General features: G+C 43.6%; 1 protein-coding gene across 3 annotated transcripts in view; it reads right to left on the reverse strand.

The window, feature by feature from the left end:
* The window catches only part of COLQ (collagen like tail subunit of asymmetric acetylcholinesterase), a 37,975-nt gene that overhangs the window by 6,362 nt on the left and 8,252 nt on the right, over window positions 1-23,361 (reverse strand). Inside the window, exons 2-12 of one of the 3 annotated variants that reach the window (XM_066627369.1) lie at window positions 19,935-20,062; window positions 17,546-17,647; window positions 14,169-14,213; window positions 12,402-12,428; window positions 11,058-11,129; window positions 9,998-10,060; window positions 8,053-8,079; window positions 7,487-7,531; window positions 4,909-4,944; window positions 4,578-4,658; window positions 396-492 (exon numbers count right to left, since the gene is read on the reverse strand). In XM_066627369.1, the coding sequence (XP_066483466.1) occupies window positions 396-492; window positions 4,578-4,658; window positions 4,909-4,944; window positions 7,487-7,531; window positions 8,053-8,079; window positions 9,998-10,060; window positions 11,058-11,129; window positions 12,402-12,428; window positions 14,169-14,213; window positions 17,546-17,647; window positions 19,935-20,062 (723 nt within the window). The remainder of the gene's footprint in view (window positions 1-395; window positions 493-4,577; window positions 4,659-4,908; window positions 4,945-7,486; window positions 7,532-8,052; window positions 8,080-9,997; window positions 10,061-11,057; window positions 11,130-12,401; window positions 12,429-14,168; window positions 14,214-17,545; window positions 17,648-19,934; window positions 20,063-23,361) is intronic. The other 2 variants (XM_066627368.1, XM_066627367.1) reach the window with 2 other exon arrangements.

The following is a 23,361-nucleotide window of genomic DNA, read 5'->3' on the forward strand; positions in this document are numbered from 1 at the left end:
AACATGATGAAATGTTGGACATTCCTGAGATCTGTTAAAAAGTTTCCAGAATTGCTTTCCTTAGTCACCTGGAGATGGGTGCTGGTTCCTGGAGACTCCAAGTAATCCTGGAGGGTTGGCAATCTTACATGGGAGGTATCTTGGCAGAGGGTCCCCACTCCCTGGGTACTGCCTGCCTGTCTCCACCTGTCCCCCTGCCCATCTCTGCCTCTTCTGCTCTTCCTGCTCCCTGGATTTAAAAAAAGGGGGTGGGTGGGAACAGAGCAGTAGAGGAAATGTGGAGGAGAGAGACATTGTGGGCATCTCGTGGGCACATGCCTCTTTTCTGTTTAGCAAAGCAGGGTTAAACAAGGGAGAGATGAGAAAGGGCAGGAAACTGGAAAATTCTGTATTACCTGATAGTGAAGGTCCTGGTGGACCAGGTTGACCAGGAGGCCCAGGTCTGCCAGGTGGACCTGTAATTCCAGGAGGTCCCATGTCTCCCTTTTGTCCCTAGTATAGGATAAAAGACAGTTTCTTCAAATGCTTCCTAACGATGCATTAAAGTACTTTATTTTGCCTGTCATTCAGATATATTGTGCTGGGGGAAAATACTATCTTCCTCTTTTGTAAATAAGGACAAAACTAGAAAAGGATTTTATTATGAAATGAAGTAAAAGTGAAGACAGAGCAGCTCATGTATCCTGAGACAACTCCATCCATTTTTCGGACAATGTTTGACTTTGAAGTAATCTTATGAAACTACCAATTGAGCACATTCCACATATTTGACTTACAACTCAGGATGCACAAAATGTTGACAAGTGAATATTTTTGGCATGATGGGGAACAGGGCACTGGGGCTTTAAAATGTTCCCTGAAGCCTCATGTTCTCCAAACATCTTGCTTACATCTATTCACATCCTATTCTCACCTCTGATTGAGAATGAACTAAGAGTACATGATTCCATATCTCTTAAGGCAGCATATTGCCACATCTGTGTAAACCAGGGCTTTTCAAACTGGGGTGTCATGACGCCCTAGCCTGCGAGCCCTGGCCCCTGCCCCCTTAAGGGGCGGGGGCAGCCTGGAGGCAGGGAGGAGGCAGCGGCGTGATCCCCAGGATCGCGCCACTCAGGGGCTGCAGGGGCTTGGGTACGTGCAGACTCTCGGGGGTGCGGGGAGCCCAGCACGACCTGCAGCAGGACTCCCCGCAGCAGTGAAAGTAGATGTGGAGCGATCATACCCCACCTCCACTAAAGCAGAGAATTAAAGCGGACTATTTGTACTAGTCAATAGCGGTTCTCTAGGATTTTGAACATACATTTTCTCTGTCATACCTGAAGTTGCCAGGAATTGAACTGGGGCCTTCTGCATGCAAAGCAGGTGGTCTACCATTTAAGGCTTAAGCCATAGCCCCGTCCACATTTGTTAGTTGAACTGGAGAGGATGACCCCCTCCCAAAATCTGTCAGCAATATGAACACTGTGCCCAGAGCAGGCAGGTTTTATTTTTTTTATTCGTTATCATTTTTGAAAGGAAATAAACATCACAACGATGTAGAATGGACTGACAGTCGACATGCAGAAATGCTGAAGGAACGTATTTTAAGACTTGCTGCTTAATGCAGTTAGTTCAAACCAGTAGCTATGATTTACAGTACAAAGCATGGCTGGTTTATTTTCACATAACTCCTGCTGCAACAACACTCTGCATCAGTAAGAGCATTGTTTTTGTAGGCTATTCAAGTTTTGAAAGTTTGGGGGCACAGATATGATGAACAACAGAAACCCAGTCTCCTAGAGCAGTGGTTCCCAAACTCCTGCAGGGGAGTTGGAACCAGATAAGTATTTGTGAGGCAGGGTGGGACGTGAGCAATGGTGCCATAGCAATCATAGCACTGCAGCTGCCTGGGGGCTTATTTCTTACCTTGGGGGCACAGCTGGCCCCCTGCAGAGTCCTGGAGGCTTGCAGCTCCCTCCAATGTCCTCCAAGGCTTCTGTAAAAAATTCTTATCTCCAATCAGCAGCTACTTCCATTTTTGTGCAAAAACCAGAAGTAGCTGCTGATCAGAGTTGTTTATAGAAGCCTCAGAGGACACTGCAAGAGGCCAGTTTTACCCTCCCCCCCCCCCAACCAGGTAAAAAAATAAGCCCCTTGGCAGCGGCGGCACTGTGATCTCTGAAGCACTGCCACCACCCTTAAGGGGGAATGTTCTGCTTCCAATTTCCCTGATGGATCGTGACCCACCAATTTGGGAACCACTGCCCTAGAGCAGTGATTTTCAGCCTTTTTCATCACATAGCCCATTGATAAAGGTGCTAAAATTGTCAAGACACACCATCAGTTTTTTGACAATTGACAAGGCATACCACACTACCCCCAATGGTTTACATCCCCAATGGTCCTATTAATAAATGACTCCTGCAGCATATCTACGGATCATTTGCGGCACACCAGTTGAAAATTGCTGCCCTGGAGCAACGGTCTTCATTCAGGTCAGTTGGGACCCACAACTAAGTAGTGGACCAACATAAGGACATTTTCTTTTGTCCCTTTTTAACTATTTTTATCGTGAGAAAGAGAAGAAGAGAAAGCAGAAAGATGGAGAACGACCTTATTTATTTTAAACAATTTCTGCCCCAACTTTCTGCTACGTAGTCTTCAGGGTGGTTTAACAACCGCTACCAAAAATAAAGTCCAAATGTAATCAGTAAAAATTAAAAAAAAAATCTAGTTTGAAAACCGTGATCAGGAGCAGATACCTGGAGAAGGTAGAATGCAGAGATGCAGAAAGATGAACACAGACAGTAAAAAAAAAAAAAAAAAAAAAAGTGACTCCCACATAGGTTGGGATTAAAAATAGGCCCTGAACTAAAAAGGTTGGTGATTACAGCTCTAGGTTCTCTCCTATTCACACATGAGACCTTCTGCATTACCAGCGGCTGAATTCCTAAGACAGGCTGCATGGTGTACCCCAAGGCTAAGGAACTCACACTCAGTTTGCCAGTTGTAAAGTTGAGATCTTAGAGTTCCACAGCTTGCCTTGGTATAACTGAATGGCAAAGCCTTTGAAGAGTCTCTGTGAACCTGAAGGAGTACAAGAGATAAATAAGATGGTTCTTGGAATGGAAGTGGAAGTAACACCTTCTTAATTTAGCTGCCACGAGAGACATTTTTATATGGGGATGTGTCAGCTGGCTTTGGAGACAGGAAATGACTGAGTAGGTGAAAAGTGTTCCCTCTTATTTAACCAATAGCTATTTAAATACACATTTCAAGGATCTCCTTGGCCCTGCACCTGTGTTTGAATGGGTGCAGGGTTGAGGAGGCCCGTGTTGGGCCGCCTGGCTCAGGAGGAGGGTTAGAATTCAGCAACAGCTGCCCCTGCCCCTCCCACATGTCCCATTCTCCCCTCCCTCTGCCTGGTTCTGCTCACTCCCTGCCTCCTCCCCTGCCCTGAAAACACCGCCAGCTGGTGTTGCAGGAGCACCGACTGGCCATCCTCCCAGCAGCGAGGTGCAGCGGCTACCAAAGTTGGCCCACTGCCAGTGCTCCCTACTCCATCAGTGCTATAAACGTGCTTTACGGCATGTTTACGATAACCCAGAGCCAGCGCTTAGCAGCCACGCCAGCAGTAACAGACTTCAGGGCTGGGCTCGAAAATACATTACTTGACTTATTCCATTGCTCTTACCTGGGCTTCCAGGAAGATGCTTAAGTAAGAAAGAGCATGTCCTCAGCAAAGGGCAAACAGAAACTTTGCGGGAGAACATTTTAATCTTTCAAGATAATCTGCTGGTCTCAAAGACACTATTCTACAGCAAAGAAATTTCAAAAGGAGACTGAGGAGCAGCTGAATTAGAATTTATCCAGAGGTTTGATCCTATTTGTTGAGGCTTCAATCAAGATTACAGTTTCCTGTCACATTATATGTGTTAATTAACTTAGCAAGGCTAGGGAGATTTTATTATCAGCAGTTACTGCCATTGTGAATGATTATGTGCTTCAATTATAACATTGTCACAGAGCACACCTCTGACCATTTCATGACCATTTGACCTCTCTGTTTAGGTTACCCCCATGCCTGCCAACTGAGGATCATGCTTCATGCATCTGCTTAAGTCAACTATGAACCACCAAAAAAATTATGCTGCAATATTTGCTAGTAAGATGACACAAGGCTATTTGTTACTTTTCTGCCACAACAGGCAGCCCAATTCTGAGCTGCCCATTCCACTGGGACTGCTGCGGTGCCGAAATGGCTGCCACAGCATCTGTGCACAATAGGGCAGCTGCCCTGGGGCTGCTGTAGAATCAAGAGCCTCCATATCGGCCACGCAGCCCAACACAACCGGCGGAGCTGCCAGCTTTAGGATTGGGCTACCTAGACAGGCTTAGGGTTTCACTGCCTGTTCTTTTGAATAAAATTTAACTAACAATAACAAATCTGATCCTTGATATATCTGGCATTCGTCTGGCCCATCTATTCAGAACTCCTAAATTCCAAATATTATGCACCCCATATAAAGTGTAGACACACAGCACCATCACACTCATTTTAGGGAAAAGCTTAAAGGACAGTACAGGATTCCTACTTGTTTGCCTCGTTTTCCTGGTCTTCCAGTAGGTCCTCTGTGCCCTGATACACCACGTTCTCCTTTTGGGCCCATTTCTCCCTAAACAGGGATGAGAAAGAAAAGAAGCAGCTCATTAGCACAGTACACAGAGACTCCTTTGATTATACTATAATACGTGACACTGAAAGCAATTGCTTTTGTGCAAAAGAGTGATTGTTCCGGGTTTATTATACTAACCAAAGATGTTCCATTTTTCCAAAAGGAGTCTTAAGAGAATTCTGAAATATTAAAACCAATATATACCAAATAAGTGAAGAGTTGAGGACACACCGGCATCTTCTGTACCTACCTTCTGTCCCAGCATTCCAGGGAAGCCTAAGTTTCCCTGCAAGGAAAATAGTGGGGTGAAAAGCACAGAATATCCTTTAATGATATTTTCAGGTTTTGCATGGGCATGAAATCAAAGCAGATGAGTTGCTGTTTTCTGCTTAAAGAAAATAGCCAATCCATTTTTTTCCATTATGATAAGCCATATACAGATAAAGCATTTTAAAAATGACAAGGACAAATACAGAAGCATTGAATCAGTTCAGGATGCAGGTACAAGGCCCTTAAGTATTTCCATTAATTAGATTGTGAGCATAATCCTGGAGATGCCTCGACTGGCACAGGCCCCCTATGTCTTGGGCCGTTTGTTGACCCAATAGTGTCGCAGATGTGCTCGTAAAGAATGTTTGCAACTACTCTCAAGCTGGCTAGGCCAGCTCAAGGACGTGTGCTGGCCTGCCAGCACTGGATCCAGACCCAGCGGGGGTAAGTTTGTGTCAGTCTGGTCATGCCGGTGCAAGGGTGGGAGAGGGTGGCGGGAGGGCAGAAAGGGGGTGGGGAGGGGCATTTTTGGGTGGGTGGACCGGAAGGTGGATCAGGCATGGCAGTGCAGGCTGAATCCTAGCCCCCATTTCTGGCCTGATTGGCCTTATACAAGCCGCTCAGATTTGCACCAGTGAATTTGCTGGTGCTGATCCGAGTAGCACCATAGGGGTGGCTGGCGCACATCATGGGATAAGGAGGAAAATATCTACCATATGCTGGATACAGTGGAGACCATTTGGTCTGCCTGTTCCAGTGCAAGTTAGGATTTGGCTGCTCGTTATTTTATTAGCAATGTATTAACAAGTAAGTTAAATACTTGTTAAAATAGAGATGTGAAAGTTTAATTACATACATACTCATAATCTCTATCTACATGATTTTGCTTCTTCCTGTCTACCACACTTTGCCATCTGGTGTTGTTTCAGAAACCATCCATCCGTGGAATCCGGCCTATGTGACACCAATTAAGTGTATACTTGATCCAGGATGAAGAGGTTGGGTTTGAAAAGTCATGTGTTCAAATCCAGAAGTCATTCTGCAGATGCAACCTTCCTGCAATCCCAACAATTTGATGGGGGGTTGGGAACTACAACATCTGCTTTTGGCTTTAGAGATCTGAAAGGAATGAGAGGCAGGAGGTCTGGTCTAGAGGGTAGAGCCTCCATCTGCCTGAAGATAACATCCACAAGGTCACCAGTTCGAGGCCACCGGCACCGTGCGACCTTGAAGCAGCTGACAAGCTGAAGCCGAGCTATTTCCATCTGCTCTGAGTGTGGAAGGATGGAGGACAGAATGTGAAGCCAGTTTGGAATGAAACAGCTTGAATGTAGTGGTTCTTGAAAGAAAGAACCTTCTTTCAAATTGTAAAAATCCCTATTTAATAAGGGATTTAAATAAAGCCTGCCTATGTAAACCGCCTTGAATAAAGACCAAGAAAGGCGGCATATAAATACCTGTTGTTATTATTATTATTATTATTATTATTATTATTATTATTATTATTATTATTATTATTATTATTATTCTCCGGGTTGAAACGTGGCCATTCTATAAACCCAGTACTTATACAAACAACAGGGCTATGTATAGACATGAATGGTTCTGATATTGTAAGAAAGAGAGAGGGTTCCTCACCACTTGGCCCAAAAGTATAAGCCAGTCTGATGGATCCCCATTTAGCAGTTGCTCACATCAATTAGGTCAAGTATCACTGGCAGAGAAGCAATTTAAAAATTCCCACTGCAGTTGATTCAAGACATGTCAATAGGCTTGGCTGATTTAAAGACAGATATGTGGGAACTTCAAATAACCTTGACAAGAGTATCCTGGAGTTTGTTTACATCATCTGTATACTGCTTGCTTACCAGCACTTTCTCTTATGCATTCCTCTTATTCACTTAAAACATTTATTAACCATCTTTCGGATATCAAAAAGCCTTCAAGGCAGCTTGCAAACATTAAAACAATTATACAATCCAATACATAGATTTTTTTTTTAACCTGACCTCTCTCTGGAGGCCTATTGCCAAGAAAACTATCATTATTCATAGAACGCATTTAAAAAGCTGAAAATGAGATTATAACAAATGTTAAAACAAGATTATGTTCCTCCTTTAGCTCCAAATGCTTTAATATCATGTGATTTTCAAGTATATATCCTGCAATTAACAAAGTGCCAAAGGAATGTAATGTAATCATGATTTAAATGTAATCACGAATAGGTCTTATAATCTTATTTTCAAACATATATGTGCCTATATCAGGAGAAAATGTTGAAAATGGGATCATAGTCTCTGTTCTTCATTTTGATTTAAATCCCTGTAGCATCATGTAATTTATAAGTTGTAACCTTGAAAATATATTGAAAATATGATGATGCTAATCAAATTTAAACCAAAATGGATAGATCCTATAATCCCATATTTAAGATATGCCTGTGTTAGGAGACAGATATACAGTCCCAGAAGCCTATAGAACAGTATTCATGCTATTAAAGGAAAAACAAAGAAAACTGCATTCAGAACCACTTAGATGCTGCATTGAAATGCTTTTACCTTGTCCCCTTTGCTGCCTTTGTCACCCCTCTCTCCTTGAGCTCCCTGTGGAAAATCATATCAGAAGAAAGGCTACATGCATTCTACTTCAGATGTGTTTTCTGCCAATCCTGGCCAAAACAAAAAACTAGAAACAGGAAATTATTGAGTGTACAGAGCAATTACACATTCCTAGTCCTCCACAATTACCAGAGAGAGCCCTGATACTTTCACTACAATTCCTTACTTTCAATCAGTCATAACTCTCCAACAGTCCAAGACTATGCAGGTCTACTAAGCCCCATTGTCAGTGGGGCCTACCCCCATGAAAGTGTGCATAGGATTGTCACCTAAAGCACTTTTACCAGTGTGATTAACATGGATGGGACTTTAGAAGCCCCTTTTGGCTTCATTTAAAGAACCACATGATTGGATTAACAGATAGGGGAGATGGTGAATTCTGCCTGACCTGGCTGTTCAACAGATCCCCACATTAGGACATCACATGTTTTGTCTGAGGAATGCAGATAGATCACTGCTGTTTTTTTTCAGTAGCTAACCTAGGAGAACTTTTTTGCATCACTAACCTTTTCTCCTCTGCTTCCAGGTTGCCCCTAGAAAAAGGACAGTTATTTTAATGTTTGCTGTTGTTAAATTATGTGAACCTCTGGGCTTTGAAAGCAGGATTAAAATGCTCATAAATAATGAGTTGCATCAACACCTTCCTTTAAAGCCTTAGAAAGAAATCACAAGAAGGCAGAACATTACAGTAATACTGTACGCTTCAGCCCATAAGTCAGCATGAAAACAAAAAATTAAGCAAAGCAAGCATGCTTGCCCTCTTTGAAACTGGTGGAAACTAAAAACAAAATTAAAAAAAGAAAGCAAATGAAACAATCACCATAATAATATAATTGGAGGTTACCTCTTTGATGAATCATCTCAAGCAGTTACCCCCTGCTGTTTTCCCTTATCTAGCAAACAGAAGCCTCTCAAATGTTTATTGTCACTGGACTTCCAATTAAATTCCTACATTGCAAGTACTAGGTGCAAAATTTAAGATTTTTATTCTTTAAGAAGGATAAGTTTGACCACTTAGAAATATGTCAGCATTTAAAAGTGGTTCTGCATGTTATCTGCTTTTGATGCATGAAAAGATTGTTGAAATAGGGTTCACATTTTAAATCCCGTGGATCAGGCTGCTAACCTAGCAGAACGTCAAACAAATATAAAAAACTTTAGATATAGGCTGATGGGTTCTGAGCTGTCTGTGACAGATCAGGAGAGAGATCTTGGGGTGGTGGTGGACAGGTCGATGAAAGTGTCGACCCAATGTGCGGCGGCAGTGAAGAAGGCCAATTCTATGCTTGGGATCATTAGGAAGGGTATTGAGAACAAAACGGCTAATATTATAATGCCATTGTACAAATCGATGGTAAGGCCACACCTGGAGTATTGTGTCCAGTTCTGGTCGCCGCATCTCAAAAAAGACATAGTGGAAATGGAAAAGGTGCAAAAGAGAGCGACTAAGCTGATTACGGGGCTGGGGCACCTTCCTTATGAGGAAAGGCTACGGCGTTTGGGCCTCTTCAGCCTAGAAAAGAGACGCTTGAGGGGGGACATGATTGAGACATACAAAATTATGCAGGGGATGGACAGAGTGGATAGGGAGATGCTCTTTACACTCTCACATAATACCAGAACCAGGGGACATCCACTAAAATTGAGTGTTGGGCGGGTTAGGACAGACAAAAGAAAATATTTCTTTACTCAGCGCGTGGTCAGTCTGTGGAACTCCTTGCCACAGGATGTGGTGCTGGCGTCTAGCCTAGACGCCTTTAAAAGGGGATTGGACGAGTTTCTGGAGGAAAAATCCATTATGGGGTACAAGCCATGATGTGTATGCGCAACCTCCTGATTTTAGGAATGGGTTAAGTCAGAATGCCAGATGTAGGGGAGAGCACCAGGACGAGGTCTCTTGTTATCTGGTGTGCTCCCTGGGGCATTTGGTGGGCCGCTGTGAGATACAGGAAGCTGGACTAGATGGGCCTATGGCCTGATCCAGTGGGGCTGTTCTTATGTTCTTATGTTCTTAAAAGCCTGTGAACAGCCTGGCCTGAAAGAGAAGGATGAAAAGCTGAGAGACAGCAAAGAGCCTAGGCGTAGAAAGGCCCTCAGCAGGAGATCTGAGGATGGAAATTTATCTGTCTGAAACCCTGGAGAGCTGCTACCATTCAAAGGAAACCAATGCTGGTTTGTTTTGCCCAAGAGTCAAAGTAGACTTGGTAGGGAGGATTGGGGTGGCCCTTTGTGATCCAATGTTCTAGCTTAGCATTCGCCTTCCCTTCACATTTCCTTTTTCCTTCTTCCTTTTCCAACCCAGGAACTGGAAAGAGGAAGAGGACTACTGGGGGCAAGTCAGCAAATAGGCACCCTCTACCAATCTGCTGCCCTGAGTTGACCTCTTCATTAGGCCTCATGGTTGGGCTGGCCCTGCCTGGGAGAAACAAGATAGCAGCTAAGTGAACAAACCTTTGAGCCCATTGGTCCTCTTGTACCTGGCAGTCCCATCAAACCCAAATCTCCCTTTTCACCCTAAAGGGGTCAATAGAGAGAGTTATTCATCATGGCCAAGGCAAAATGTCAGTAACTGGAATGACTGATGGCACTGGCTTTGCAAGAGGTGACACATGCAAGACTTCTGCAGTTCTTGATTATCCCAATTCTTGATGTAGTGATATAAATGGATGCTTAAAAGGATACAACTAACAAGCCTAAATGATTAAGCATTGTGCCATCTCCAGACATCGGGGATAGCATGTGCCTCTATGCTGCCTGCTTCTGTCGCCGACTGCTATCTCTATTCACATGTGCCCATGCACACCCCTCTCTTGGAGGTTGAGTGGGTTTCCCATGCTTTGAAACCCAATTGTTGTAAGGTTCTGAGAGATGGGGCTAATGTTCCTGCTGCCTAGTCTAGCCCAGTGCCTCCTGTACTCTTATACTCCCAGCAGTTACCTGCATCAGGTTGGGTTTGTCCCCATTTGCAATGATCCAGTGGTGCAATCTAGTTGGGTTCTCAGTTTTGGCTTCTGACTTGGACAGTTTCAGTCCTGCTTGTTACAATGATGTCTTCCTGCTCCACTATATGAAAGCAGGAAGTGCAGCATCTGGATCTGGTAATCTAGCACTAGGGTTTGGGTAGCTGGGCATTGGCTCTGATGGCCACACCCATCAGAGGTTCCACCTGGTCAGGCCAACCATTCAACCTTCAGTACAGCGGTAGCAGTGTGCCATCAGAGGGCAGGCAGAAGATGCAATGGGAGCCCTGCTGCAGGGTTTTACCCCAGAGCTACCCAGCAACCTGGCACCAGTATTGCAGGCATCGGACTTCAGGCAAACAGTGTTTTCCTACAGGAAGACACCCTTCCTGAAAGCATTAGGCTTTAAAAATTCTAGGATCCCATGATGGCTCTAAGAAACCTACCATTATTTGCACACATTTTACAGAAAGTAAACTGGTTTTGGCAAGATTAATTTAACATCATTTCCATCACACATTTTACCAGTGAAGATAATGCTTTAATCTTACCCTAGATCCCACTGAACCAGGCCATCCAATAGGTCCTGGCATTCCAGGAACACCTGGAGGACCTGGTCTGCCCTTCAAAAAAGGAAGCAAAGCAAGAAAAAAGAAAAATCAGGTATAGTGACATTAGATTTTATGTAATTTCCAGCCCAATCCTATGGGTGCATAACACTGTTGGAAGGGGTGTTCCAACAGCATTAGGCACTTTCCAGCTGTTGCAAAAGGGGACATACAGAAGCATGTGGCCTGGCTACTGCCGCAAGTGGTGAGTGGCAAGTTCCACACACCAGCAGTGGAGACATCTGCCAGCCCCAGTAACTGAGCACAGGGGTTGGGAGGGAAGCGGGATGGGCAGAACAGGGCCGTAACAAGGGTGGATAAGAAGGCAGATTGGGTCTAGGAAGGGGATGGGTTTGGTGGCAGCAGTGGTGTAAACTGAAACCAAACCCCCTTCCCAGACTTGATCTGCCTACATGGGTCCATGTGAACTTGCGATAGCTATGCAGCTTGTGTCGGTCCAAGTTGACCCAGCAGCCTGGCATGGGCTTACCCCTGGGCGAGGGAACAAATGTTCCTTTACCCCAGGAGCCCTCGGGAGTCTGAAACTCCCCCACGAGATACAGATGCTACATCACTATGGTGTGTGGGGGGGGGGGTAGGATTAGGCTGTTCATCATTCAACAGTGGGAAGAGAAAGGTTTGCCAAGTGATGAAGCTTCTCTTTATTTACAGTACACTTCCCTTCCCATAACCACAGAAGGCCTTTCTGACCATAAACACCAGATACAATGAGACACAATACTTCCTTAAAGCAGTTAATACTTAGCATTGAGTTTCTGTGCATTATTTATAAACCACCTGGGAATTTTAAAGAAAAGTCTCTCATAAATGGCTTTTGAAAGATCTTTTGTGCATTGCCAAGAACTGACATCACGTCATGGGCATTGTAGGTTCCAGCAAAGAGCCGTTCATCAGGCAGGCCTGAGCAATATTTCTTTGGCTTCTTTAGAAAATTAATTAATTTAAAAGCAAGCGAGCTACTAAAGGCATTAAATAATGGCCATGACATCAGAAAGACATCCTTTTGAAAACATATTGTGCCCCAACATGCCCCAAGTGGTAGCTGCAAAGCTAAAAAATAGACAAATCAGTTGTGCTTTCTGTCTTGTGCTAGAATGTTGAATTTGGGAGATAGGAACGATAGCTGTGGTCCAGATTGCATGACAATCAGTAACAATGATTTTGGTGTGTGTTGTGTGTGTTTTGTAATAATGTTTGGAATTATTGGTAGAAAATTACTGGTAAATGTCAGCACACTTTGTGATGGGTTTTGTGCAATTCTCATACCTTTCTTCCTGGTCTGCCGATTTCACCCTAGCAGAGAAAATAATATATCAGGAAGACATGCCAACACACTGTAACAGCTTGTAATCTACGGTCCTTTGTTCATTTTGAAAGAGGAAATTACACTGCAAGGTGGCATTTCCCTGAAATTCTCCAACTATTATTTGTTCTTGCATGCCGCATCACCTGTGGACTAGGTAGGAGACAGGTTCATGTGAGCAGCATGCAGCTGTCTTTGGCTTGAGGGAAGTCAAATGCGCAACTGGGTGTTGCTGACTGAACATGCACAGGGCTGGCCTGTCTACCTGATGACTCAGGCAGTGACCTAGATGAGGCACCCATCTCTATCCACCCATCTCTACTGCTGCCCCATTCATTGGGCTTGAAAAGGAAGTTTGGAATGAAGTGGAAGGAATGTGAAGGAGAGGAGAGTGATGGGCTACAGCATCTCTCACTCTAGTGCAGGGCTGCCGCTAGCCCATACAGTGCCTTTGTGTGCATTAGAAAAAGCCTCCCCTTTCTTACTGCTGGCAGTTATATTCCACCAGCATTCCTCATCCTTCCTATATAAGTGGCGCACCCTTAGATGTGGTTCTCTTGTGCAGCGCACCACCAAAACAACCCTATGTGGTGGCCCTGCTCTAGCACAACACTCTCCCCAGTGGTGATATCTGCCCTATGCTGCCTGAATCCCTGGAAATACCTCCTCTGTGTGCACATCCATGGATGAAGGGGGAGGGTTGGTGAGCAAGCAGGTACACCCACCTCTCAATTCCCTTTATTAACCAACAGTGTGTCATGCAGCCTTTCTCCTCCGTGCTGCTTTGGTTTGAAATGAACAGGAGCAATGTATGGAGCTGTGGCACAGAGCAGGAAGACTACGTGCTGCATTCTTGGTAAGTAAAGGGGAGGGGACAGGCTCCAAATCACCTCTCCCTGCCCACTTGGTGCTTCATGATTGGGAGCCACACCAGCTTTTTGTGTGCCCCCCCCCCCTTCCAGCAAGCGGTAAAAATAAAAAAAAAGCTGCCATGGCTCAAGATTGCTTCTCCTTGCCAATTTGTGACTTCATAAGCACCATAAGGCAGAAGTGATTTAGAGCTGCAACAACTTTCCCCCCTCTTCTTCCAACAAGGGAATAAAAGAGGACCAGAACCCTGAGTAGAATGGCAGGGTGGGGGAGTGGAGAGATCAGGTGGGGGAGTGGAGAGATCATCTGGGGGTTTATGTGTTCATTGCCTCCCCAAGGGTGCTGTTCCCTGCAACTACTTCAGGTTGCTTCACAGCAAGTCCAGCCCTAAATCGTCAATACTTTACTCTTCTTATTCCACTTGGTTCCCCTCTTTCTTTTCTTTTCAAATTTGGAAGTGGGAGGAGGAGAAGTAATGGCAGCAGGTACACTGACAAGTAAGGGAGTGGTAACATTTGGCCAGGATTTCTTGGACATACCTTGACAAAAATCATTAATTATCTTCATTGAGGGAGGGAAAAAAAAAAAACCAGATTAGTCCAGTAGTTCCCAAACTGTGAGCTGTGGCTCTCTGGGGAGCTGTGGAAACCTGCCAGAGGAGCCCCAGTAACCTTGCGAAAAATCAGCCACCCTATACAATGCCCAGTAATAAAAATGACCCAGTAGTTCAAAGAAGCTGCCAGCTGAAAAAGTTTAGGAACCACTGGATTAATCACATCTCACAGCTGCACCCACCACCCACCCATAGACACATACCCGGCTCATAATATGTCACAGTTTAAAAAAATCTGAATACTTACTTTTTCTCCTTTTGGTCCCTTTATACCAGGAATACCTTGTGGACCCTAGGAAAGAAATATTTGTTTAGTTCAGATTAATCCCATCCTTCTGCAAAAGAGCTCAGGACAGCATCAATGGTTCATTCCCCTCCACCCTTTATCCTCACCGTGAAGAAAGTTATTCTGAAGGAACTGTCATGAAACCTAGAGTGCTAACATGGCCCCAAGTGTGGATTTAAACACCGACCCATTTAACTCAGTGGCTTCAGAGTAGACATGCCCTGGGGTTGACTGAAATAAATTGGGCTTATTTGTTTATTTATTTAAACATTTGTAACCTGCTTTTCTCCATCCTGATCCAAGGTGACTCACAACAGGAACAAACGCATTAACATATCAAAAGTAAAAATTAAAGTTTATTAAGCAAGGAGCAGTAAATTCAATCAATTAAGCAACAACCAAGATGAGAAGAGCAGAGGCATATACAAAAAACCACAGGGCAAAAGGCAGTGAATCTAAGGCTGAAATCCTATGCACACTTTCCCGGGAGCAAGCCCCATTGAATTCAATAGGACTTCTGAGTAAACATGGAGAGGATTGCACTGTAAGTAACAGCCCAATCCTATCCAATTTTCTTGCACTAGTGCAGCCGCAGTGCAGCCTGGAGGTAAGGGAGCAAATGTTCCAAAGGCAGTGAATCTAAGGCTGCAATCCTATGCACACTTTCCCGGGAGCAAGCCCCATTGAATTCAATAGGACTTCTGAGTAAACATGGAGAGGATTGCACTGTAAGTAACAGCCCAATCCTATCCAATTTTCTTGCACTAGTGCAGCCGCAGTGCAGCCTGGAGGTAAGGGAGCAAATGTTCCTTTACCTTGAGGAGGCCTCTGGGACTGCCTCCCCACCAAAGGATGCAGCGCATGCCCCATTGGCAATGCTGCACCAGCCCTGGAAAATTGGATAGGATTGGTCCCTAAATTAGGATACAAATGAGATAATCCTCCCCAAATCTATACCAATTTTCAGTTTGTTAGAAAACCAATGGACCTATCTGGATTGACACGTAGCTCATGGGTACTCAGGTCTGTATATTGCCCTCACTTGATTTCATGTACATCTGAAAGCATCACCGCACCATTAAGGAAGGAGATGGAAGCAGCCTATCGCGACCCATGAAGGGAAGAGTGAGGAGCAGCACAGGGATATTCTGAGAAACAGCAAGCCTATCAGTCAGTTTGGAACAAAAGTAGCTCAAGAGCAGAGAAGCAGGTGAAACTCTAGAGAAAGTGTTGCACACTGAGATAAATCCCAAGGTCCTTCGTTCCTGAGATTGTGCTAGTTTACAGCATTTGAATGCTCCCCCAATTTAAAAGCAAAGCCTCTGTACATAGAAAACAAGCAAGTCAGAATTCACCATGAAATGTTTTTATTCCATAGCCAAGCTGATTGTGATTGGATCAGCATGGATTGGAATGAAGCTGTTTAATAAGGTTAGTGTGTGGTGAACTCCACCTAAAGAATGGTCTCCTGGTAAGACAACAGGTCTCAGGAAGCAGAGCTGGCATTTTCTTATCACTCGGTTATGCCATGCTGAAGGGAACCAGATGGCAGCTACCTTAACACATTTAATGAGTCTTTTGTTGATTGATCAGCTGTAATCCAGAGTTCATGACAGTGAACTTGTAAAGCATATTTAAATGAGATGCTACACTGCCCTGGGACCAGTTGAGCAGCAGTTGAGCAGCTGCTGTTGAGTTCTGATCTGGCTTAGCAGTAAAGGCCCTAAATGCAGACTGAGAAGATTTACCAAGGTAAGAGATGGCATTAAATTGCGGAGATGTGACATATATTATTTACTTTTATTTTAAAACAGCTGTGTCCACAGACAACCAGTGCCAGCCCAAATCCTTCCAACAGCAGAGGCAGTATTGTAAATCCAGCCTCCTCTTCTGGATCTGCTATGAAACTAATGAAGCTTAAACTTCAAGGTCCCTAATCCTGGAGGGGCTCCAGAAGTGACTTGAGTCCACACTGCTTAAAAATTTGGGGTCTACTGTTAAAGTAGTGGATAAATTTTTCAAACATTTGTGGTCATCTGTTGTGGAACAACCCCATTGCAGAAGATGACAGCAGCTATCCATACCTGGTTGCTGGTTGCATAGGCCTTCCCATAACAGTTTCAGCTTCAGGGCCCCCCAAATATAGGTCCACCACAGCTCCCCTTGTCTGACAGTACATTAATGGCCACCCCCTCCTCCTGTTTTCTGGATTCCAAAAGGAAAACGATAACATTGCAGAAGAGGAAGTGTGGAGAAAAAGAGAGTGGTAGACACACTAGCCTGCCGCTCTCATCCACACTTCTTCTGTTCTGTTCCCCTCTTCCTTTATGACTTTAGCCTTGAAGAAGAGCAAATAAGTCAATCCAATAACTGCCACATGAGGTGACCCCCAAAAGACAGAAACTACCTTCCTAGCAACTCTTCTAATCTTCCTGTCACCATATCCTTCCTGCCTTCTCACCTCATGGAAAGAGCACAGAACAGGAAACCAGTGGCATGCAAATGGGGAGCCAGGAGCCACAGGTCCAGGGTGCCAAACTGCAGAGGTGTGACAGAGGCCACCTCCCAATTTTTAAAATCTTGGTATTTTCAAATAACACCATTATGCTATACATAGTTGGATGCATATTTTCATGCAGAATGCAATGAAACAAACTTGAAATATCACTATCCCATCAAACGTTATAACCAAAAAATCCAGAAAAGGAAAACACAACTGCCTTATGTAACGAAAAGTGGATTACACTAGGAATCCTGTAACAAAAGGTGTATACTGTGACAAAAGGTGGATTACACTGTGATTATCATATCACTATTATATAAATAACCTGTTGCAAGCATTTCAGAAAACCAAATGTATTCTTCATAAATGTACGTATATTTTGCCTTTTTTCTATATTACAACATACTGCTTTTGTATGTATGATAGATCACAAGCCCATTGCATATAATCTTGAAAGGCATTCCTTCCCTGTTCTGTTTTGGGTTGTGATCTCTAATGTTCACTACATATGAGAAACCCATTATATATAAGTTCAATAAAAGATAATGTTCACTGTCTGTGCTTCTTGAATGGTTGGCAACCTTCAGTCTCGAAAGACTATGGTATAAGCCTACAGCACCTGATATTCCCAGGTGGTCTCCCATCCAAGTACTTGTCTGGCCATTATTATTATTCATTTCATATCATCACTATTACTGACATATTTTTGTGATGGTGTGGGTGCCAAAAATTTAATATTTTTGTAGTGGTATGGGTGTCAAATGGCCTTTGTATGCCAATGCAGGAAACCTGTCAAAATGATCCCATATCATTCAGTCCAAAGTGAAGTACTAACCTGGGGGCCAGGAGGGCCCGGAGGGCACACAGTGTCTGCACATGGAGATTGTATGATCTGAAGTTCATGACATAAGTCTTTTGTATCCAGAGACAGCAACATCTAAGACATTTAAAAAGTGAGATATCACTGAATGTCGCAGTAGAAGCACAAACTTTTAATTAGGCAGAACGAACAACCAGAAATAGCTTATTTATCTTCCTGCAACATACATAACAGTCTAACACGGACTATCAATTTCACTACTATGCTGTTCAGTGGATACCCATTTACTGCAAGAAGTTCTGCTGCATGTAAAGACACCAGGAATAAAGTTGGATCAGACAGTAGGTAAGCACAGAATCTAAATCAAATTAGTTCATCCACCCAACTGCATTTATAGAACACATTGCTAAAGAAAGATTATTCAGCACAAATTATTGTTGTTGCATCATCATCAACAGTTGGCTATTGAGACTGCATAAAAATACAAACACAGAACAATTAAGAACCTCAGTCCTTCACTTTAAAGAATTTATCTATTTCTCCATATCAACAACCTCAGACAACATTAGTTACTTCTAAAATATTGTAGCTCCATTGTTTCAATAGAAAATCCTTTACTTCATCCCATTCCCAAAGAGACCTTCAGGGTGGGGTAGACATTCTCACCTTTGTCCTGCCTTCCCCTTTTCCATATAAGCAATTACTGAGGACCACTCCTAAACATGCTATGCCAGCAAATGAAACCAACCCTCTGAACAGCTCCACTTGAATAGATAGTGCAAATATCCTGGGACAACTAGTTTGCATAAAACTATCGGGCATTATCTATTCTTGGCACAAAGATTGGCAGTACTGGCGGGCTTAGACTTCTCAATCTCATCATGCAGTTTTTAATGAAAATCCATAAATATGGCATTACTTCATTTATTGGACGTTTTCCCACTGCTGTACTGGATGTGATACATGCTCTAAATTTTGTCCTAGGAAGCACAGTCTGGTATGACTTGTGAGATGGAAACTTTGGATGATGGAGAGGTATAAAAGGAAGGGGGAAGAGAAGCTTATTTTGTTTAATACTTGGGTCGTCTTCCTTCACTTGCAGTAATTGTTACTTGCCAGTAAATTATTTCGTGGGACGAGACTGAGGAAGCATTAAACTGAATACCATATACAAGTTTGGGAAGAACTCCAATAAATTAGCACCATAAAATGGGTTTCTATAAGATTCTATTAGCTGGACAACATCAAAGAACATTTCACCACAACACAGGGTCACCTTAGAATTCCAGTAACTGGAGATACATGTGCCAACAGAATTTCTGTGGGATTCTTCTTTTGACCTGTGATGCATCTGTTGTTTTCCATTCTCAGGACCAAATTGGATATTGCTGCCAAGGTTTAATGTAACCTTTCATTTTTCCCCCTCTAAATGGCACGGTGGAGGAAGTGTAAAACAGTATGAAATTGTGTCAAAAGGTAGGGGACTTTAGCATTTTGACCCTGTCATGGTTCCCACCCCAGTTGTACACCCCCTTGCACACATGCTATTTTTATTGTAACAAGATCCTACCATAGCTTTCAATCAATTTATTAAAAATAAAAGTATCATGGGGTGGGCTGTAATAAAGGTGATAACTGTAGCAAAGAGTTAAAGCCCCCCACCCCAATGTACTATTTAGAAACAACTGACCACATTACATGTTTGTGTTAATGTCTGATTTGACCCTCAGAAGCTTAATGCTTTTGCTATATTATCAATGTACATAGTAGGGTTGCAACTATATACTTAGTTTAACCCATTTCTGCCCAGCCCACAGGTGTACACATTTGCATATATGTTGCGTATATGCGACATTGGGCAGAAATGGCTTAATGGGGCTTATTCCCAGGTAAATGAGCACAGGATTGCAGCCTAACAGCCCAATGCTAGGCATGTCTACTCAGAAGTAAGTCCCATTAAAGTATGCGCATATAGGATTGGAAACTAAATGTCTAAGGGCTCAATCCTATCCAACTTTCCAGCAGTGGTGCAGCTGTAATGCAGCCCCCAGGTGAGGGAACAAATGTTCCCATACCTTGAGGAGGCTTCTGTGACTGCCTCCTCACCACAGGATGAGGTGAGGCACACTGTTGGCACACTATTGGCACTGGAAAACTGGATAGGATTTGATCCTAACAGTACAATCCTATGCATATCTATTCAGAAGTAAATTCAATGGGACTCACTCCCAGGTAAGTGTATATAGGATTGCAGCCTAAGCTCTGTTCATCTTCTGGCTCCCATCATCAAGCTGTATCATCATCCCATCATCAAGCTGTATGCCACTCACTTCTTGGGAGAATGGGTGCACTTAGAAATCCTAAGGAAGAATAAGCTGTCATTGCATTTCTATGTAGTACTTACGGAATTCCAGCCCTGCTTGAAGAATGGTGGAGGAAATAATGGAGGTGGTGGTGGAGGAGGAGGGGGGACAAGGTGAGAGCACACTCTGTTATTATTCATCCGTTTCTTCTCTTCCAAGCAAGGGAGAGCTGTTGGAAAGAAATACTTCTCTATAAACTTCAGGCCGGGAATAACTAAATAAAAAAAAAAATGACTTTCTGAAAAATGAAGCAGGAGAAGCAGACAGAATGAAATTTGGCATGCCTGAAGAAGTACACTTGCAGCCAAATCAACAGAACTTAGTTCCAGGTAAGTGAGAAAAGCTCAGGTATTGCAGGCTTACTCGCAAGGCTTCCCAACTACACAAGTAAGAACCCTGCACATGCCTGATCTTGGAAGCTAAGCAGGGTCAGGCCTGGTTATTACTTGGATGGGAGACCGCCTGGGAATACCAGGTGCTGTAGGCTTATACCATAGTCTCTTGAGACTGAAGGTTGCCAACCAACCAAGTAAGAACCAATGGTAAGGGCAGTCCGGTTATGGAACAGAATGGCAAGGGAGCTGGTGGATTCTCCCTCACTGGAGATAATCAAGCAGAGGCTTGTGCTGGTGATGCTCTAGGAGGAGTTCCTGCTACAGGCAGTTTCATAAATTCATATGTTCGTTCCTGTTTCCAGGCAAGAGGCAGGGTAATGAGGTGGGCAGCTCAGTCCTATCCTGCGCTGGAACTAGTCAGACCAACTGGCCTGTGCTGTATCCAGCGCAGGGTAGGAGGTGAATGCCGTGCAACTTGCAGAAACGGGATTTATTTCCCCTTGCCCTGTGTAGCGCAGCAGCCACCTCAATGGGGCTACTCAGATTTGTGCCAGCAAAATAGCAGTGTAACACCAGGCTGCTTGAGAGGCTGGGTTAGGATTCGTTCACAGTCACCCAGGCCAGTCCCACCCCCCTCCAGGGCAAGTCTGTCCAGAGCCCTTCCTCCTGCTGCCCCAAAACACTCCTTCTCCAGTCTCCCCCTGCCCTCCCCAACCCCCATGCCAGCTGCCTTCGACCAGATGTGGATCCAGCAGGAGCAGCTTGGTGCATGTCTTTCCACCCGTGTGGCCTGCTCCCAAGTCACCACAAATGTGCCTTACAGTACGTTTGTGACACTCCCAGGCTGGCACAAGAGATTTGTGCCGACCCACTGAGTGCTGTGGATTGTACTCTAACTGTGTTTTATCAATGGTCTGTTATTTCAGACACAAAAATTAATAAAGCATCTTTAGCACAAACGGTTGTTTGCAAGCAAACTTCAAACCATAGCTTCAGATTTGGGTATGCTGACCAGAAACAAACCACAGTTTGTGGGCAGACTTGGCTTCAACCATTGTGTGATATTGTGTGATACTGTGTTTTTGTTAAAGGAATCATGGTTTTGCATAATGTCTGAACTCAGCCAATGTGTTATTTCTGTTCATCAAAGCCATCAGTTTGCTGCAATACTTAAAGGAGCAGAAGACTGATATCTCTCAAGATGACCAAAGAGGTGGATCGTTAAAAGGGAGTAAAAGCATGATTTTTACTGCATCCAAAATACTATCTGTATTGCATCTTGCTTCTACAAATGGATCCTGGGAGCATAACACATACTTCATGAGATCAAGAAGATATAAATGATTCTTGTGGGCCTGCTGCTTTTGACAACTCTATACCTAAGAAAACTAGCAACTGAAACTGCTATTTTAAAAAACTTGATTTTCAGAGCCAAGGGTGAATCTAAAGTACTGACAGTAAGATACGTTCCTTCTTTATCCAATTTGAAAAGCAGCTTGAACTGAAAGTCAATGAGAGAGGTGGGGGGACGACACACCAGGATCTTATAATGGCTCCATTCCAGTAAAACACTTAAGTAGGTGCTGAACTCTGGGGTGTGCATGAATTTACAATGGTTATTGTTAGAATATTTTTCCCTCAAATATCAATGTCAGAAAGTGTGATTTTAATTGCTGGCTTTGGGGAAAGAAAGATGATGGATCAAGAGCAGGAATCACATACCTTCCCAACATGTCACTGAGAAACTGTCACGTGGCAACTTGTGACTCCAATTCTGATATGAGAATTCGTATCAGAGATTATTCCTTAATGATGCTATGCTGGAAAAGATGCTATGCTGGGAACAACAGGGCTCCCCCCTGCTAAATATGAGAGACACATTTAGAAGGTGTGTCTCAGCCCAGTTAATGGGAAGGAAGTACTGCTCCTCATTACTTGGGCTGATGAGAGGAAGCTACAATGTGTGTGTGTGTGGGGGGGGAGATAGGGAGGGAGGGAGGGTGATGATATTCTCACAGCTCTCTCAATCACAGAGGACCATGGCTGCCCTACAACATCACTGTCAACTAATCCCATGTGAGGGGCAGGTAAATTGAACTGCCCCTCAATGTGTGAATGACATAGTACTTCAAAGTAATATTTCATCCAAATGTCGCAGGGCAGTTTAGATAAAATAATAATAATAATAATAATAATAATAATAATAATAACAACAACAACAACAACAACAACAACAACAACAACAACAACAACAACAACAACAACAACAACAACAACAACAACAGGTATAAAATGTGTATCCCCATGTGTATCCCCGTATCACCACAGGATGTGGTGACGGCATCTGACCTGGACGCCTTTAAAAGGGGATTGGACAAGTTTCTGGAGGAAAAATCCATTACGGGGTACAAGTCATGATGTGTATGCACAACCTCCTGATTTTAGAAATGGGCTATGTCAGAAGGCCAGATGCAAGAGAGGGCACCAGGAAGAGATCTCTTGTTATCTGGTGTGCTCCCTGGGGCATTTGGTGGGCCGCTGTGAGATACAGGAAGCTGGACTAGATGGGCCTATGGCCTGATCCAGTGGGGCTGTTCTTATGTTCTTATGCATACCCACATAATAAGGCAATAGTAGCACAGGACGCATGGGGGTGGGGGGAGGTGTGCATATATCACTCCTTCCCCATGCAACCAGGGTAAGCTTATGGCTATAGCATCCAAACCAGCCCATATAGTTAATTCCTTAAAAATATTTTAATTGCACCTTTTCAACTAATGGACACTCACAGTGGCTCACAAAAAATACACAACAATGAAACATCACCATCAGTAATAATTTGGAAAGATAATCAACATATAAAAGCAATATGTTAAAAAAAAAAACTAATCAATAAAAAGTAGCAAAAAAAAAATAAATAGCAACCGCAGTTGATCTTGAGGAATTGTAAATACCAGCAGAGACTTGTATATCAGCCTTTCTCAACATTTGTCCCCTGCTATAACACTTTGCAAGGTTCATCTACAGGAAGTACCACTGGAAGTAACTGGCAATGATGTCCTTGCCAGTTACTTCCGGATTGAGAGGCCAGATGCGACACAGCAAACACTAGTAAGAAGCTCAGGGTGGATGA

This window comes from Tiliqua scincoides, chromosome 5 (genome assembly GCF_035046505.1).
Source record: "Tiliqua scincoides isolate rTilSci1 chromosome 5, rTilSci1.hap2, whole genome shotgun sequence".
Classification (NCBI taxonomy): Eukaryota; Metazoa; Chordata; class Lepidosauria; order Squamata; family Scincidae; genus Tiliqua; species Tiliqua scincoides.